Source organism: Saccoglossus kowalevskii, chromosome 14 (genome assembly GCF_978046115.1).
Source record: "Saccoglossus kowalevskii chromosome 14, keSacKowa6.1, whole genome shotgun sequence".
NCBI classification, from domain to species: domain Eukaryota; kingdom Metazoa; phylum Hemichordata; class Enteropneusta; family Harrimaniidae; genus Saccoglossus; species Saccoglossus kowalevskii.
The window spans coordinates 33,495,039-33,510,662 of NC_140654.1; the positions used below are offsets into that span (position 1 = coordinate 33,495,039).

Sequence of the window (15,624 nt, forward strand, 5' to 3'; positions counted from 1 at the left end):
GTGTATATCCAACTGATTAGGTGGTGTTTACATGTGTATATCCAGCTGACTAGGTGGGGTTTACATGTGTATATCCAGCTGACTAGGTGGGGTTTACATGTGTATATCCTGCTGACTAGGTGGTGTTTACATGTGTATATCCAGCTGACTAGGTGGTGTTTACATGCATATATCCAGCTGACTAGGTGGTGTTTACATGTGTATATCCAGCTGACTAGGTGGTGTTTACATGTGTATATCTAACTGACTAGGTGGTGTTTACATGTGTATATCCTGATGACTAGGTGGTGTTTACATGTGTATATCCAGCTGACTAGGTGGTGTTTACATGTGTATATCTAACTGACTAGGTGGTGTTTACATGTATATCCTGCTGACTAGGTGGTGTTTACATGTATATCCAGCTGACTAGATGGTGTTTACATGTGTATATCCAGCTGACTAGATGGTGTTTACATGTGTATATCCTGCTGACTAGGTGGGGTTTACATGTGTATATCCAACTGACTAGGTGGTGTTTACATGTGTATATCCAGGTGACTAGATGGTGTTTACATGTGTGTATCCAGCTGACTAGATGGTGTTTACATGTGTATATCCAGCTGACTAGATGGTGTTTACATGTGTATATCTAACTGACTAGGTGGTGTTTACATGCGTATATCCTGCTGACTAGGTGGTGTTTACATGTATATCCTGCTGACTAGGTGGTGTTTACATGTGTATATCCAGCTGACTAGATGGTGTTTACATGTGTATATCCTGCTGACTAGGTGGTGTTTACATGTATATCCTGCTGACTAGGTGGTGTTTACATGCATATATCCAGCTGAATAGATGGCGTTTACATGTGTATATCTAACTGACTAGGTGGTGTTTACATGTGTATATCCTGCTGACTAGGTGGGGTTTACATGTATATATCTAACTGACCAGGTGGTGTTTACATGTGTATATCCTGCTGACTATGTGGGGTTTACATGTGTATATCCAGCTGACTAGGTGGCGTTTACATGTGTATATCCAGGTGACTAGATGGTGTTTACATGTGTGTATCCAGCTGACTAGATGGTGTTTACATGTGTATATCCAGCTGACTAGATGGTGTTTACATGTGTATATCTAACTGACTAGGTGGTGTTTACATGCGTATATCCTGCTGACTAGGTGGTGTTTACATGTATATCCTGCTGACTAGGTGGTGTTTACATGTGTATATCCAGCTGACTAGATGGTGTTTACATGTGTATATCCTGCTGACTAGGTGGTGTTTACATGTATATCCTGCTGACTAGGTGGTGTTTACATGTGAATATCCAGGTGACTAGGTGGTGTTTACATGTGTATATCCTGTTGACTAGGTGGTGTTTACATGTTTATATCGAGCTGACTAGGTGGTGTTTACTTGTGTATATCTAACTGACTAGGTGGTGTTTACATGTGTATATCCAGCTGACTAGATGGTGTTTACATGTGTATATCCTGCTGACTAAGTGGGGTTTACATGTGTATATCCAGCTGACTAGATGGTGTTTACATGTGTATATCCAGCTGACTAGATGGTGTTTACATGTGTATATCCAGCTGACTAGGTGGTGTTTACATGTGTATATGCAGCTGACTAGGTGGTGTTCACATGTGTATATCGAGCTGACTAGGTGGTGTTTACATGTGTATATCTAACTGACTAGGTGGTGTTTACATGCATATATCCAGCTGACTAGATGGTGTTTACATGTGTATATCTAACTGACTAGGTGGTGTTTACATGTGTATATCTAACTGACTAGGTGGTGTTTACATGTGTATATCCTGCTGACTAGGTGGGGTTTACATGTGTATATCTAACTGACTAGGTGGTGTTTACATGTGTATATCCAGCTGACTATGTGGGGTTTACATGTGTATATCCAGCTGACTAGGTGGCGTTTACATGTGTATATCCAGCTGACTAGATGGTGTTTACATGTGTGTATCCAGCTGACTAGATGGTGTTTACATGTGTATATCCAGCTGACTAGGTGGTGTTTACATGTGTATATCTAACTGACTAGGTGGTATTTACATGCGTATATCCTGCTGACTAGGTGGTGTTTACATGTATATCCTGATGACTAGGTGGTGTTTACATGTGTATATCCAGCTGACTAGGTGGTGTTTACATGTGTATACCTAACTGACTAGGTGGTGTTTACATGTGTATATCCTGCTGACTAGGTGGTGTTTACATGTGTATATCCAGGTGACTAGGTGGTGTTTACATGTGTATATCCTGCTGACTAGGTGGTGTTTACATGTGTATATCGAGCTGACTAGGTGGTGTTTACATGTGTATATCTAACTGACTAGGTGGTGTTTACATGTGTATATCCAGCTGACTAGATGGTGTTTACATGTGTATATCCTGCTGACTAGGTGGGGTTTACATGTGTATATCCAGCTGACTAGATGGTGTTTACATGTGTATACCCAGCTGACTAGATGGTGTTTACATGTGTATATCCAGCTGACTAGGTGGTGTTTACATGTGTATATGCAGCTGACTAGGTGGTGTTTATATGTGTATATCGAGCTGACTAGGTGGTGTTTACATGTGTATATCTAACTGACTAGGTGGTGTTTACATGTATATCCTGCTGACTAGGTGGTGTTTACATGTATATCCAGCTGACTAGATGGTGTTTACATGTGTATATCCAGCTGACTAGATGGTGTTTACATGTGTATATTCTGCTGACTAGGTGGTGTTTACATGTGTATATCCAGCTGACTAGGTGGGGTTTACATGTGTATATCCAACTGATTAGGTGGTGTTTACATGTGTATATCCAGCTGACTAGGTGGGGTTTACATGTGTATATCCAGCTGACTAGGTGGGGTTTACATGTGTATATCCTGCTGACTAGGTGGTGTTTACATGTGTATATCCAGCTGACTAGGTGGTGTTTACATGCATATATCCAGCTGACTAGGTGGTGTTTACATGTGTATATCCAGCTGACTAGGTGGTGTTTACATGTGTATATCTAACTGACTAGGTGGTGTTTACATGTGTATATCCTGTTGACTAGGTGGTGTTTACATGTATATCCTGATGACTAGGTGGTGTTTACATGTGTATATCCAGCTGACTAGGTGGTGTTTACATGTGTATATCTAACTGACTAGGTGGTGTTTACATGTATATCCTGCTGACTAGGTGGTGTTTACATGTATATCCAGCTGACTAGATGGTGTTTACATGTGTATATCCAGCTGACTAGATGGTGTTTACATGTGTATATCCTGCTGACTAGGTGGGGTTTACATGTGTATATCCAACTGACTAGGTGGTGTTTACATGTGTATATCCAGGTGACTAGATGGTGTTTACATGTGTGTATCCAGCTGACTAGATGGTGTTTACATGTGTATATCCAGCTGACTAGATGGTGTTTACATGTGTATATCTAACTGACTAGGTGGTGTTTACATGCGTATATCCTGCTGACTAGGTGGTGTTTACATGTATATCCTGCTGACTAGGTGGTGTTTACATGTGTATATCCAGCTGACTAGATGGTGTTTACATGTGTATATCCTGCTGACTAGGTGGTGTTTACATGTATATCCTGCTGACTAGGTGGTGTTTACATGTGAACATCCAGGTGACTAGGTGGTGTTTACATGTGTATATCCTGTTGACTAGGTGGTGTTTACATGTTTATATCGAGCTGACTAGGTGGTGTTTACTTGTGTATATCTAACTGACTAGGTGGTGTTTACATGTGTATATCCAGCTGACTAGATGGTGTTTACATGTGTATATCCTGCTGACTAAGTGGGGTTTACATGTGTATATCCAGCTGACTAGATGGTGTTTACATGTGTATATCCAGCTGACTAGATGGTGTTTACATGTGTATATCCAGCTGACTAGGTGGTGTTTACATGTGTATATGCAGCTGACTAGGTGGTGTTTACATGTGTATATCGAGCTGACTAGGTGGTGTTTACATGTGTATATCTAACTGACTAGGTGGTGTTTACATGCATATATCCAGCTGACTAGATGGTGTTTACATGTGTATATCTAACTGACTAGGTGGTGTTTACATGTGTATATCTAACTGACTAGGTGGTGTTTACATGTGTATATTCTGCTGACTAGGTGGGGTTTACATGTGTATATCTAACTGACTAGGTGGTGTTTACATGTGTATATCCAGCTGACTATGTGGGGTTTACATGTGTATATCCAGCTGACTAGGTGGTGTTTACATGCATATATCCAGCTGACTAGATGGTGTTTACATGTGTATATCTAACTGACTAGGTGGTGTTTACATGTGTATATCCAGCTGACTAGGTGGTGTTTACATGTGTATATGCAGCTGACTAGGTGGTGTTTACATGTGTATATCGAGCTGACTAGGTGGTGTTTACATGTGTATATCTAACTGACTAGGTGGTGTTTACATGCATATATCCAGCTGACTAGATGGTGTTTACATGTGTATATCTAACTGACTAGGTGGTGTTTACATGTGTATATCTAACTGACTAGGTGGTGTTTACATGTGTATATCCAGGTGACTAGGTGGTGTTTACATGTGTATATCCTGCTGACTAGGTGGTGTTTACATGTGTATATCGAGCTGACTAGGTGGTGTTTACATGTGTATATCTAACTGACTAGGTGGTGTTTACATGTGTATATCCAGCTGACTAGATGGTGTTTACATGTGTATATCCTGCTGACTAGGTGGGGTTTACATGTGTATATCCAGCTGACTAGATGGTGTTTACATGTGTATACCCAGCTGACTAGATGGTGTTTACATGTGTATATCCAGCTGACTAGGTGGTGTTTACATGTGTATATGCAGCTGACTAAGTGGTGTTTATATGTGTATATCGAGCTGACTAGGTGGTGTTTACATGTGTATATCTAACTGACTAGGTGGTGTTTACATGTATATCCTGCTGACTAGGTGGTGTTTACATGTATATCCAGCTGACTAGATGGTGTTTACATGTGTATATCCAGCTGACTAGATGGTGTTTACATGTGTATATTCTGCTGACTAGGTGGTGTTTACATGTGTATATCCAGCTGACTAGGTGGGATTTACATGTGTATATCCAACTGACTAGGTGGTGTTTACATGTGTATATCCAGCTGACTAGGTGGGCTTTACATGTGTATATCCAGCTGACTAGGTGGGGTTTACATGTGTATATCCTGCTGACTAGGTGGTGTTTACATGTGTATATCTAACTGACTAGGTGGTGTTTACATGTGTATATCCTGCTGACTAGGTGGGGTTTACATATATATATCTAACTGACTAGGTGGTGTTTACATGTGTATATCCTGCTGACTATGTGGGGTTTACATGTGTATATCCAGCCGACTAGGTGGCGTTTACATGTGTATATCCAGCTGACTAGATGGTGTTTACATGTGTGTATCCAGCTGACTAGATGGTGTTTACATGTGTATATCCAGCTGACTAGGTGGTGTTTACATGTGTATATCTAACTGACTAGGTGGTGTTTACATGCGTATATCCTGCTGACTCGGTGGTGTTTACATGTATATCCTGCTGACTAGGTGGTGTTTACATGTGTATATCCAGCTGACAAGATGGTGTTTACATGTGTATATCCTGCTGACTAGGTGGTGTTTACATGTATATCATGCTGACTAGGTGGTGTTTACATGTGAATATCCAGGTGACTAGGTGGTGTTTACATGTGTATATCCTGTTGACTAGGTGGTGTTTACATGTGTATATCGAGCTGACTAGGTGGTGTTTACTTGTGTATATCTAACTGACTAGGTGGTTTTACATGTGTATATCCAGCTGACTAAGTGGGGTTTACATGTGTATATCCAGCTGACTAGATGGTGTTTACATGTGTATATCCAGCTGACTAGATGGTGTTTACATGTGTATATCCAGCTGACTAGGTGGTGTTTACATGTGTATATGCAGCTGACTAGGTGGTGTTTACATGTGTATATCGAGCTGACTAGGTGGTGTTTACATGTGTATATCTAACTGACTAGGTGGTGTTTACATGCATATATGCAGCTGACTAGATGGTGTTTACATGTGTATATCTAACTGACTAGGTGGTGTTTACATGTGTATATCTAACTGACTAGGTGGTGTTTACATGTGTATATCCTGCTGACTAGGTGAGGTTTACATGTGTATATCTAACTGACTAGGTGGTGTTTACATGTGTATATCCAGCTGACTATGTGGGGTTTACATGTGTATATCCAGCTGACTAGGTGGCGTTTACATGTGTATATCCAGCTGACTAGATGGTGTTTACATGTGTGTATCCAGCTGACTAGATGGTGTTTACATGTGTATATCCAGCTGACTAGGTGGTGTTTACATGTGTATATCTAACTGACTAGGTGGTGTTTACATGTGTATATCCTGCTGACTAGGTGGTGTTTACATGTATATCCTGATGACTAGGTGGTGTTTACATGTGTATATCCAGCTGACTAGGTGGTGTTTACATGTGTATATCTAACTGACTAGGTGGTGTTTACATGTGTATATCCTGCTGACTAGGTGGTGTTTACATGTGTATATCCAGGTGACTAGGTGGTGTTTACATGTGTATATCCTGCTGACTAGGTAGTGTTTACATGTGTATATCGAGCTGACTAGGTGGTGTTTACATGTGTATATCTAACTGACTAGGTGGCGTTTACATGTGTATATCCAGCTGACTAGATGGTGTTTACATGTGTATATCCTGCTGACTAGGTGGTGTTTACATGTGTATATCCAGCTGACTAGATGGTGTTTACATGTGTATATCTAACTGACTAGGTGGTGTTTACATGTGTATATCTAAGTGACTAGATGGTGTTTACATGTGTATATCCTGCTGACTAGGTGGGGTTTACATGTGTATATCTAACTGACTAGGTGGTGTTTACATGTGTATATCCTGCTGACTAGGTGGGGTTTATATGTGTATATCCAGCTGACTAGGTGGTGTTTACATGTGTATATCCAGCTGACTAGATGGTGTTTACATGTGTATATGCAGCTGACTAGATGGGGTTTACATGTGTATATCCAGCTGACTAGGTGGTGTTTACATGTGTATATCCAGCTGACTGGGTGGTGTTTACATGTGTATATCCAGCTGACTAGGTGGTGTTTATGGTATTCAAATTCAATAACATGATAAGTGAAATTCTCAACTTACTGGATGGCTGTGTCATCCTAGATGCTAAATAAACTAGTGGTTCGAGAACACTTCGTCTGTCCCGCACTGATACTTCAAATAAACGCACTGAAATAGAGACAGAAAGACACTAGATTGCAGGTTCATCATTAATAATAATAATATTAAACTATAAAATATAATTATTAAACATAATACCTATGTGTTGAACCAGAATTGATTTACTGTGGACGTGTGAATGAAAGGAACACCTAATTTCCAACATTGTCAGCAAACTTTCAAACGAATCGCCTGTGCTGATTCAAATTGACGTCTGAAGATTGTTATCAGATTAGGCCAAGATACTTTTAGAGAGGCATGATCGGTATATGAATTTTCCATAATACATTTCATCATTAAATTCCTCCATTATCAGAGCTGGAGATGCGCCTTGGGAACAAATTGTGAACAGCGGTATAAATCCTCAATATCAAATTTAGAGACAGACAGCGTAATTGGATTCTCTCATTTTTTTTGAATTTTTGTGAATAATTTGAAAATCACAACTCTGCAGTGAAATTATTTTCCCCTGAATGAAAATCACCAAGTCTGAGTACGAGGAAATTTTACTAATTTAAAGTAACATTTATTTGAAACTGGTACATACGAGTAATTTGCAGGTTAAATCAGAGAAAAGAAACTCCAGAAAGTTCTATGCAGTCACCACTTTTTGTAGAAATGTTATCAGCATATGCTACTACTAGAATCTACTCTCAAACATGGTCAAATTTTATCAAAACAATACTATTTACATCAAATGGTTGTTGTAATTGTACATGTATTTATTATTGTTTACATTTAAAATAGTGCAAAACGAGAAAATATACGAAAATTGAGCATAAAGTAACGACTTGAGAGTGGGCTCCTCTCAGAAAATTCCATTGCCTCCCCTTGAGAAGTGTTTTAAATTGATAACAATCTCCAGATATCAACACAGGTGATTCGTTAGCAAGTTTGCTCATGATGTTGGTAATTGGGTGTTCCTTTCATTCACGCGTCCACAGTAGTAGACATTGCAAGTGCCCTCCAGAGGCAGTTTTCTACAACTACCCCGGTATATGAATGCCATTTTATATTTACAAATATTTGTTATAATTGAGTTCATAGTAATGAACCATGTAAGTATGACATCATCAATGATGTCATGACAGAACAGCAGAATATGATACAATTACTAGATTTCAACCAATACGAGAACACACATTATGCACATTATAAGATTTCTCGACTGCAATACGAAAAAATGAGACTTAATTCTCACCTTTTTCTTTATGAGCCCAAGATGTAGCTACTGTGAAATCAACCTCTCTTTCATGGTCAAGGTCAACTTTATTTCCAACAGCTACTATTGATACCTGAAAAATGTGGTTTATCAAATCATAATAGACGATATAGATGGATATCACGTAGAAACAAACAATTTAATGACTTTCCTGCTTCCCTCTACTTGAATACTAAACATTTGTGGACAGTACTAACCTGGTATATAATTTTTAGAAAGTAATAAGCTTATATATCATTTGTAGACAGTGGTAACCTTATATATCATTTGTAGACAGTAAGTACGTGGTAACTGCAATAATTACCTCTTTTTTGTCTCTTGATTTATCAATTTCTTTTTTCAATTTGTCTATTTGTTTGAATGATTCTCTGCTTGTAATACTGTAGACAAGAAGGAAACCCTAAAACAGAACAGAATCATTTGTCATTCCACTTCAATTTATTCTTGGTAAATTATAAGCTGTTTAAAACTACAAGCCTTGACAGAAGCTGATCATCATTGTTTAAGGTAGATTTGTCTTTCTATATGTTATATTTGCAAGTTTAAATTAATTTGGTTACTGATGATAATACAGAATACATGTACTAATAAAAAATTGTGGTAATAAAAATAATTTATCAACAAAACAAATTAATATCTTAGAAATAGGAATTATTCTTTTTAATGAGCACAAATACTTCTTCTTCATTTCAATAAATAGTGCTTCATTTTTTCAGATAAAAACAGATAACATAAAATTTACCACGATTTGATCTGGATTGCCAAGATTAGAAAGAAGTTCACACACACAGTGTCATGTCAATGCAGACACTATGCAAATCTGCCAACAAATATTGATGTGATCATGTGACATCATATTTTTATGCTAAAGGCAGACATTCAAAAATATATTTAATGCTTAAAAATGGCGAGTTTGGTCCATTATTAATTATTACAGGGGATCAAACATTTATTCACACAAACAATGTGAATTCAAGCATTATGGCATCCATTAAACATGTACAAGGTGACGATATACTGTAAAACACTTTATTTTAGCTGGAATTTTTTTTCGCTGAAAAGATTTTTTGGGTGTTTTGTATGGAATTTATTTTCACTTATTTTTTTGACGAGTTGAATGTAAAATATAGGGAAAAGGTATATTCGCTGGATTTTATTTTCACTGATTCATTCCTTCAGCGAATGTAGCCAAAATCAATTCCAAGTGCAAAAAAAGTATTTTACAGTATCGACTTCTAACAACATGATGCCTCGTGTGCAATGAACTCTTCTCAAACTGACAATACTTTCTATCTGAGTTTACTAAGGGAATTTACAACCTATATTTAATTGTTTTAAAGCATTATTTTTCTCACCTCATGTCTGTAGTTGTGAGCTTTAATTCACCAGCAAAGGACAATGTGAAAGAATGGCAAATGTAATTCAACAAACACCCGCAAACGTTGTATTTAGTGGCATTCATGTTAGGGATCTTGGCACGTGCTGAGACTTGGTATCGAGTCAGCACGTGCCAAAACTTGTGTGTGAACGATCGGAACCGAGTCAGCACGTGCTGAAAAAAACTCAATCTCAGTCCTGGTGGATGCTTGGGACCGAAACTTGGCACGTGCCAAAATTTGCTGACTGAACGCTCGGTACGAGCCGAAATCACGCCATTGGTGGTAAATTTAAGAGAACATATAGTGATTCATACTGGTATGACAAGACGATGGAGGGAAGTGCAGCTATATATGGTCGGTTGCTGTAGTAATGAATGAAATGAGTGCAGAACGTTGTCGGCGACGCATATTTATGTGCTGCTGCAACTGCTATTTTCTTGCAAAAAATGCTACATTGATGTGAACAAATAATTGTTTTTTGAATCTTCTTTGCCATTCATGTGCATGATGACTCATAATAAATACCATAACAACAAATGGATATAATTTCAGTATATCAATTATGTTTGGGCCAAATAACAGATCAACGAATGAGGGCGTGATTTCGGCACGAGCCGAATCAGTCCTAAGTGGGCCCCGAATAACGTGAATGCAACTGCTGTAATCCCTCTGCAAACACAAAGAATTAAAAATTTCGGCACATGCCGAGATTCCGTAACGTGAATGTAGTATTTATTTTTTTAATTCACTTGATAAATTTAAGGTTGAATGAATAGTTGAGTGCACTTAACTATGATGGCCACTTATAATACTTACATCTGCAATGGTGAAGTAATGTTTTGGAAGTTCAGGGACATCACTGTCCTGTAAAAAAGTAAATACATCATAATGCAACATACACTGGCAGTATTAATTTGTTATGAAATTCACAGACAGTCATTCAGTGTACTCAGTTTATAATAAAGATTTCATAATATGAAATGAATGATTGATTAGATTGATAAGATACAACACATAAAATAAATAGAATAAAATGTACTCACTAAACCCCCAGTGTCATAAAAGCGGACCTTTTCTTTCACTCCTCGTTCTGTTTCAATCATTGAGACATAGATATCTTCCACTGTTGGAAAATCATTTGACTGCAAAAAATCAAATTAAAGACAATGAGACAGCAAAAACAATCAATAATTACAATAAGTCTTTTTTCTTAATTACAACAAGATAAAGTAACAGTAATTTGCATCTATGCATGGTGATGGTTATGCAAATAAGCTACAATAGTTTACGATCCATGCACTCACAATATATACATGTAATATATGCATTAGTTTTTAGCCTTAATAAGCTTAAAAACGAATACATGGGATAAACAGGCTATCAAATGTGTGATAATGCTTGATGTGAAGTAATTTTTATTTATTTCTCACCTTTGGCTCGTTTCATAAACTGATATTGACATGTACTGATCAGTTCATATTACCAGACTTCACTCTGCTACAAATTGATCTTTCAAAATAGACTGTGCAAAATATTTTTTTCGTTCAGTTTTGAGCTCAATTTAACACAATGATGTCGCTGAAATGTTGTTCTCTTTTCTCTCAAATGGATTTATTTTGACAAATATATATTTTTTCAGTAATTTTCCAGGTAGATTACATTTGTTCATTTTTTCTCAGTGCAGATTGGTTTCCCAAATGCACCGATGTATCTTATGGCAATCTCTCTAATTTAGACCATGCACTAAAAGAACAGACTACCGGTAGTTAGCAGATTTTCATTTGAAGATGTGTGCCATGTTTGTTTTGGAGCTTAACTTTTTCAACAACAGATTGAACTATTAGTTGTGTTCACGTTACACGAAGTACGGGCTAAGATTTAAGCTGATTTAGGCTTATCTAGCATATTTGCATTTCGGCTAGACCCAATTGCGTCCACGCACAGGGAGGGCCAGTCGTTAGCACGGACTAAGGGGTGCCATTAGTCGGTGACCTTTGGTAAGCCGCTATTTACGAACGAAAAATGGATGACACGCGCAAGGTTCTATTTCTGCTGCTGGCATGTTTCGTTCTAAATTTGAAGCGACGTGCACAGGAACGCGAGAGAAGACAAACCCAACTTATTTGGATGCACATAAACAGTATACAACGGTCGTAACAGAATACAGAGTTTTATTAATGCATGTCGTAGACAGCGAACCAAATTTATTTTGTCTACGATTGGAGCTGCTGTACGCTCTACTACTACAGTGACCCGATTAGTGTGGAAGCGAGCGCGGAGTAATGACTGGTGGCATAGTGTCGTTATCCTCGGGGGCAGACATCCGGGCATTTTCACCACCTGGCAACCAGCGGCGGTGAAAACAAAGGCTCAAAACTCACAGAAAACGGTACTTTGGGATGATTGTTGAGACTCCTCTGAACAGTGTAACAAGATTAGCCCTACGTGTGTAACATATATAAATTTGGTTGTTCGGGATTACTTCAAAGTTGAGTTTGTGTTGTTTTCTCGAATTTTCACCGGCTCGACCGGCGTTCCACAGCAGCGCGCACAGAGCCCATATAGAAATGCATGGTACAGTGGTGCGCGTCTTAGTAACGTGGAACGTCTGTGACGTAGCTCCGCCCCCGAGGATATGAACATGGGACAATTTTCACACCCAAAGGTCGCCGCAGAGAGCGCTTAGCCCTGGGCTAAGCGTTCGTGCATACTTCCTTAGCCCGTGCTAAGGTCTAGACCGCGTCTTAAATTCGGATCAGATTTAACCCGTACTTAGCATTCCTTAGCCCGTGCTAAGCGTTCATGCACGTTTTCTTAGCACGGACTAAGGAATTTGACCTCTTAGCCCGTGCTAAGGAGCTGTGTGTGAACGCAACTAATGTGTCTATAAAGTAATAGCTAATGTTAATTTAATAATAATAATAATAATAATGATGTTTAGCAATGCACATTTCAATGAAGATATCATTAGAAAATGAAAAATATGTATAGTATCAAAGCAATTGGATTCGCTGTTTTCAACAAGTATTCGAAAATATCACTTTTACTAAAAAAGACAAAAATATTCATCAAAATTAGTAAATTGAAGATATCATCATGAAAAGAACAAATATGGAAGAGTAGTACCTATAAATATAATATCAAAGTAATCGGACTTGCAGTTTTCAACAAAAAGTCGAAAATATCACTTTTACCAAAAATACCAAAAATATTAATCAAAATTAGGGAATTGAACATATCATCACGAAATGAACAAATCAAAAAGAGGTCTGCCCAAGGTATCAAAGCAATAAGAATTGTAGTTTTCAAGAAGAAGTTGAAAATGTAAAAAGTTGACACAGCGGACGACAACGACAGACAATCACTCATATGATAAGCTCTGCTCGACAATGTTCACATTTATAGAGGTGTTTCGGGTTAGGTATTTCATCCTTTCTTTATTTCTAATGTATGGTTATTAATTTCTAAAACGTGTCATTGTGTTTCTTATTGAATTGAGTATAGATAAATAATGCTAAAAAATGTACAATTCCTTAAATTTGGCAAAGGTCCTAAGTTTTCATTTTTGATGTTTAATCTCCAGAATTTAATAAATTTTGTTTTAATATTGTGGGTTATAAGAATCCATTGAAAAATGTGTACTATTTTTTTTTTATCATAACTGCCTTAACCCACGATAATTCAAATCATGTTCATAAAATGCCTGTTTGTTTCGAGTATTTTCTGAAAATATTTTTTAGCCGAAGTTCTGATCTGCAAGCTAGGTTTGGTGAAAATTTGTTTACCCCTAATCATAACAACACATTGGCTTTTTCTGTGGAAGAAAAATGGTCTGCTTTGAGTAAGTTTGTTGACCACGACAATGATGATTATGACTGGAATGTTTTATTGTGGGTCAAAAATTTGTTAGACTGTATGGATGCAATGCAAAATTGCATTGTGTCTGAGATCATGCACAGGCTTTTTCTTTGTACCAATGTTAACACCGATCCCATGTTACCTTCTACATTGCCTAACAGAGAAATGAAATTAATAGTTTTTATGTATTCTGAAAAGATAAATGAAAATATCAAGTTCCTACTAAATATAGAATTACTTCAATAGCTTAGTTTCATGTATATATCAAGTTTTCAAATGCAATGTTCACATTCAATACTGCTACTTGACCCTTTTAGAAATAGTTCAACAAATTCTGGCAAAAGTCAAAATAATGAGAAATATTACTCTCAGTTTGTTCATTATTATGTATTGATAACTATTTTAGTTGAAAGTAAGAAACATTAAAAATACCATAACTCTCCCAAAAATAGACTGATTCGAACAGAAACAATAGCCTCTGAAAGTTTGATGTTCACAGATTTCTTTTTCGATTTGGCACAAAAAACGATATTATGAAAACACACAAAGCAAATAAAAACAAATACGTTTGGAAACCTTTGGGTAGGTTTGTGTCAATGAACTACCAGAAAGGTCTGTTCTGGCACGCATCCTATAGACTTATACTAAAATATGTTTGGATAATTAGAGTAGAAACAAATTCTCATTTCCTGTCCGGTTAGACTTAAAATATACCAGGAATATTATTTACATTTGAGATATAATTTTTGGTATGTGTTGTTTCTTGGATATTTCAGCTTTGTTCCTTGTCCTGTACCTCGTTTAGTAATTCAAACTTCCCAGATTGCTTAAAAATGGATAGTTTTGCGATTTTGACAAGGAAAATGTCTGGGCTACATCATTTGCTGATGGACGGCCGCTTAGGTAACTTGCAGCACATGAACCTAAAAGTGTTAGGTAATCGAACAAAAAATGACTTTGTACTAAACTATATACAGTACAGTACATTCAAGGTCTTCACTTTTTTATAGCATAAAAAAACGGTTTTCACTCTAACTTATAATGACACCCTCAAAAGCAAGTAACTTCCATTCTCCTCAAGGGTAAAAAATGGTTTAGTCCACTACTTCACATTGCGACTCAAAACAGTGTGTTATGCTTCACGTGTTTATTTGCCTTCACTTATGTTTTGGTAGTAGCCACTCCCATCCCTGATATCTTGTCGATAATATTTTGATTCCAATTTTTACAATAAAAATAAATGTATATGCGCTAAAGTACATTGCAGGGTTCACATTCTCATGGCATAAACACTATTTTCACCCTTGCTACTAAAAGTAAAATATGTTTGGGTCACAATCACCGTAGCTATCGCCACGGAAAGTACTCTCTCACCTCCTATTATTGTCGGCCAAGTAATTCATGTCCCCAATTCTGGTTCCCGGGTGCCTCTAATAAATAAGCTATATTACCGCTGGGCTGAATCAATGATATATCATCCAATAAATGAATGATTGGGCGAAAATCTTTTTTCTCCTTTTTTTTTTAGATCTTGACTTTTTGCTATCGAAAAGGCATTCACACTAAATTTTGGTTTCCTTGTCGCCTCTAATAAATAACCTATCTAAGCGCTGGGCTGAATCATTCATATCATCAAATAAACATGGAAGATTGAGCGAACATTTGAAATGTTGGTCGGGATATTGCATTACTTGCATTACATTGCGTTTTTGTCGTGTCAAAAATTGTGTTTTTATAGTCTCTTGAGTTTGTTTCAAAGACTGCAGTCGCTCAGAGATAACCAGAAGGTTGGAAAGTTTGTGTGAAATTCACATGCAATAAATTGTTGTTTTTTTTAAAAGTCACATGCAGTAAATA

The 15,624-nt window shown here is 37.3% G+C and overlaps 1 protein-coding gene across 1 annotated transcript in view; it reads right to left on the minus strand.

Annotated features, from left to right (window-relative positions):
* Positions 1 to 15,624, minus strand: part of LOC102800724 (NF-kappa-B inhibitor-interacting Ras-like protein 2) — a 51,024-nt gene that overhangs the window by 23,186 nt on the left and 12,214 nt on the right. Inside the window, exons 2-6 of the mRNA XM_085508168.1 lie at positions 10,953 to 11,051; positions 10,726 to 10,773; positions 8,835 to 8,930; positions 8,510 to 8,603; positions 7,231 to 7,317 (exon numbers count right to left, since the gene is read on the minus strand). Coding sequence (XP_085364294.1) covers positions 7,231 to 7,317; positions 8,510 to 8,603; positions 8,835 to 8,930; positions 10,726 to 10,773; positions 10,953 to 11,051 — 424 coding nt within the window. The remainder of the gene's footprint in view (positions 1 to 7,230; positions 7,318 to 8,509; positions 8,604 to 8,834; positions 8,931 to 10,725; positions 10,774 to 10,952; positions 11,052 to 15,624) is intronic.